This window comes from Galeopterus variegatus, unplaced genomic scaffold, assembly GCF_000696425.1.
Source record: "Galeopterus variegatus unplaced genomic scaffold, G_variegatus-3.0.2 Scaffold10895, whole genome shotgun sequence".
NCBI classification, from domain to species: domain Eukaryota; kingdom Metazoa; phylum Chordata; class Mammalia; order Dermoptera; family Cynocephalidae; genus Galeopterus; species Galeopterus variegatus.
The window spans coordinates 5,634-8,349 of record NW_007737006.1 but is presented as its reverse complement, the minus strand read 5'-3'; the positions used below and the strand labels follow the sequence as shown (position 1 = coordinate 8,349).

Below are 2,716 nucleotides of genomic sequence, written 5' to 3'. Positions count from 1 at the left end.
GGGTATGTTGAGAACATCAGAGACACTAAATGAGAAAGTACTGATGTGGAAGAAGACAAAGGAGTGAGGGAATCTATAAAAATAGCAACTTCATCACTGCGCCAGGTTGCTATACTGCTGCAAAACAGGAAGGTAATTATTGCAGAGTAGGATGTGATCATCAGAAAGCCTGAAAATATACAAAGCTGTATTAGCTTCAACATCCAAATGTATGAATATTTTAATAACTCAGAAATCCATGTGTTGACTCACAAAAGCTGCTTCTTTCTATAATCAACTGTAATTATGGCAGAATAATCTTCTCAAAACCTTTAACTCTCCTGTTCCTTTCATTATATTTTTAATGCTAAATTTATAATCATCGTTACAGTAGTGCTATTAAAAAGCACAAACCTTCAGAATGACGAAACTCTGGAAGACCCATTTTCTATGATACTTTAGAAGAGTTTTCTATCTAAAAGAAAACTGCATCATTCAACTTACAGCCTTGTCAAGGATCAACTTCAAAACCCAGCTCCTCATTACCAAACTATCTAACCACTGAAAACATCCTTAATATATGCCTCAGATTCATAATGTAATGAGGATACTTGTTTTACAATGTATTGTTTTATTTGGAGATTTAAATTAATATATTTAATATTTTAGCACAATGCCCAATACAGGGTAAATGTTGCAAAAGTGTACTCAATGTTATCATTACTGTTTTTATATTCATTATTTCAGATTCTCTCCAACAACAATCATGTTGCTAGCTGAGGGAAATCAGAGTTCTGGATTCACCTTCATCCTCTTGGGCTTCTCAGAATATCCAGACCTCCAGGTGCCCCTGTTCCTGGTATTCCTGACCATCTACACAGTCACTGTGCTGGGGAACTTGGGCATGATCATAATCATCAGGATCAATCCCAAACTCCATACCCCCATGTACTTTTTCCTCAGCCACTTGTCCTTTGTTGATTTCTGTTACTCCACTACAGTTACTCCCAAATTGCTGGAGAACTTGGCTGTGGAAGACAGAACAATTGCTTTTATGGGATGCATCATGCAATTCTTCTTGGCTTCCATATTTGTAGTGGCAGAAACATTCATGTTGGCAGTGATGGCCTATGACAGATTTGTGGCCGTTTGTAACCCTCTCCTCTACGCAGTTGTCATGTCCCCAAAGCTCTGTGTGTCATTAGTGTCTGGGCCCTACGCATGGGGCATAATCTCCTCCCTGACACTCACCTATTTCCTCTTGGACTTATCCTTCTGTGGGTCCCACATCATGAATAATTTTGTCTGTGAGCACTCAGTCATTGTCTCTGTCTCATGCTCTGACCCCTACATCAGCCAACTGCTTTGTTTTGTCATTGCCATATTCAATGAGGTGAGCAGCCTCATAATCATCCTCACTACTTATATTTTCATCTTTGTCACTGTCATGAAAATGCCTTCTGCTGGTGGACGCCATAAAGCTTTCTCTACCTGTGTCTCCCACCTGACCGCCATCACCATTTTCCATGGAACTGTCCTGTTCCTCTATTGTGTCCCCCACTCCAAAAACTCATGGCTTACAGTCAAAGTAGGCTCTGTATTTTATACGGTGGTCATTCCCATGCTCAACCCTTTGATCTACAGCCTCAGGAACAAAGATGTCGAAGACACAGTGAGGAAGTTAATGAATCACCTAACAAAATTCTGATGAAGATTGATATACCTCAAAGGAAACTGATTTATTATATTGAAGGTAATTTAATGCTTCTACTAGAGATGATGCTTCAAATGATTTAGTCAATTCACTGGTCAGATTTTTAAATCTCTTGTAATAAACCAGTTATTTGATCACTTCAGTGTTTAGTAAAATACCTCTGAACCATATGTGAAGTAACACAAGTGTTGTGTAAAAAATAGTGTCCCCTAAAATACTGATGTCCACCTAGAACCTCAAAGGTGACCTTATCTTGAAATAGGATCTTTGAACTTGTAATTAATGTAAGGATTGAAATGAGATCATGGTGAATCAGGGTAGGCCCTGCGTCTAATGACAGTGTCCTTCTGGGTCAGTAAAGGACAACACAAGAGACACACAGGGAAGAGGCCAAGAGAAAATGGAAGTGGATTGAAGTTTTGCTGCTACAATCCAGGGGCAAGGAAGGATTCTCCCCTAGTGCCGTCAGAGGGAGCATAGTCCTGACAGCAACTTGATTTCAGACATTTGGTCTTGAGAACTGTTAGAAAATACTTGTCTGTTGTTCTAAGCCACCAATTTGTCATAACGTATTGTGACAGGTTTAGGAAACTTATGCAATAGATGATTATTAGACCATAAAATCTAAATCTCTTTACATGTATTGGCCTGGAAAATAGTTTTTAAAAATACTCTTCAATTTCATTTTAGCAATAAGAATGTCAGGGTTACAGAGGAAAACTGAAAAGCCACAGCTGGGTAGGCGTATGGAGTAGAGTATGGTAGAATTAGTAACACGAGGTTGGGGGCACTATCCCCAAGGTTCTAGCAATTCTTTGTGCCTTTCTCCTGTACTTTTATTTTATGTAGGAAGTGATGTTGAACATGATGACTCTGAATATCAATTAAAAATGTTGATTCTACGTGAAGTTACTGAAAGACTACAAAGGGGCTAAAAAATGAAAAATTCAGTTATTAATCTCACAAATCTCACAAACTGATGTGTCAAAATTGTTTCTGCAGGTTCTATTTACTAACACAGTG

General features: G+C 38.5%; 1 protein-coding gene across 1 annotated transcript; it reads left to right on the top strand.

Moving 5' to 3' along the window:
* Positions 1-745: 745 nt before the first annotated feature.
* Positions 746-1,687, top strand: LOC103610300 (olfactory receptor 5D13-like). Its single transcript, XM_008594495.1, has one exon. It carries the CDS (start codon positions 746-748, stop codon positions 1,685-1,687), a length of 942 nt encoding a protein of 313 aa, XP_008592717.1.
* The last annotated feature ends 1,029 nt before the right edge of the window (positions 1,688-2,716 follow it).

Bases quoted from the DNA above. Each gene is read 5' to 3' on its own strand.
- LOC103610300 (XM_008594495.1), top strand. From the start codon at position 746: ATGTTGCTAGCTGAGGGAAATCAGAGTTCTGGATTCACCTTCATCCTC.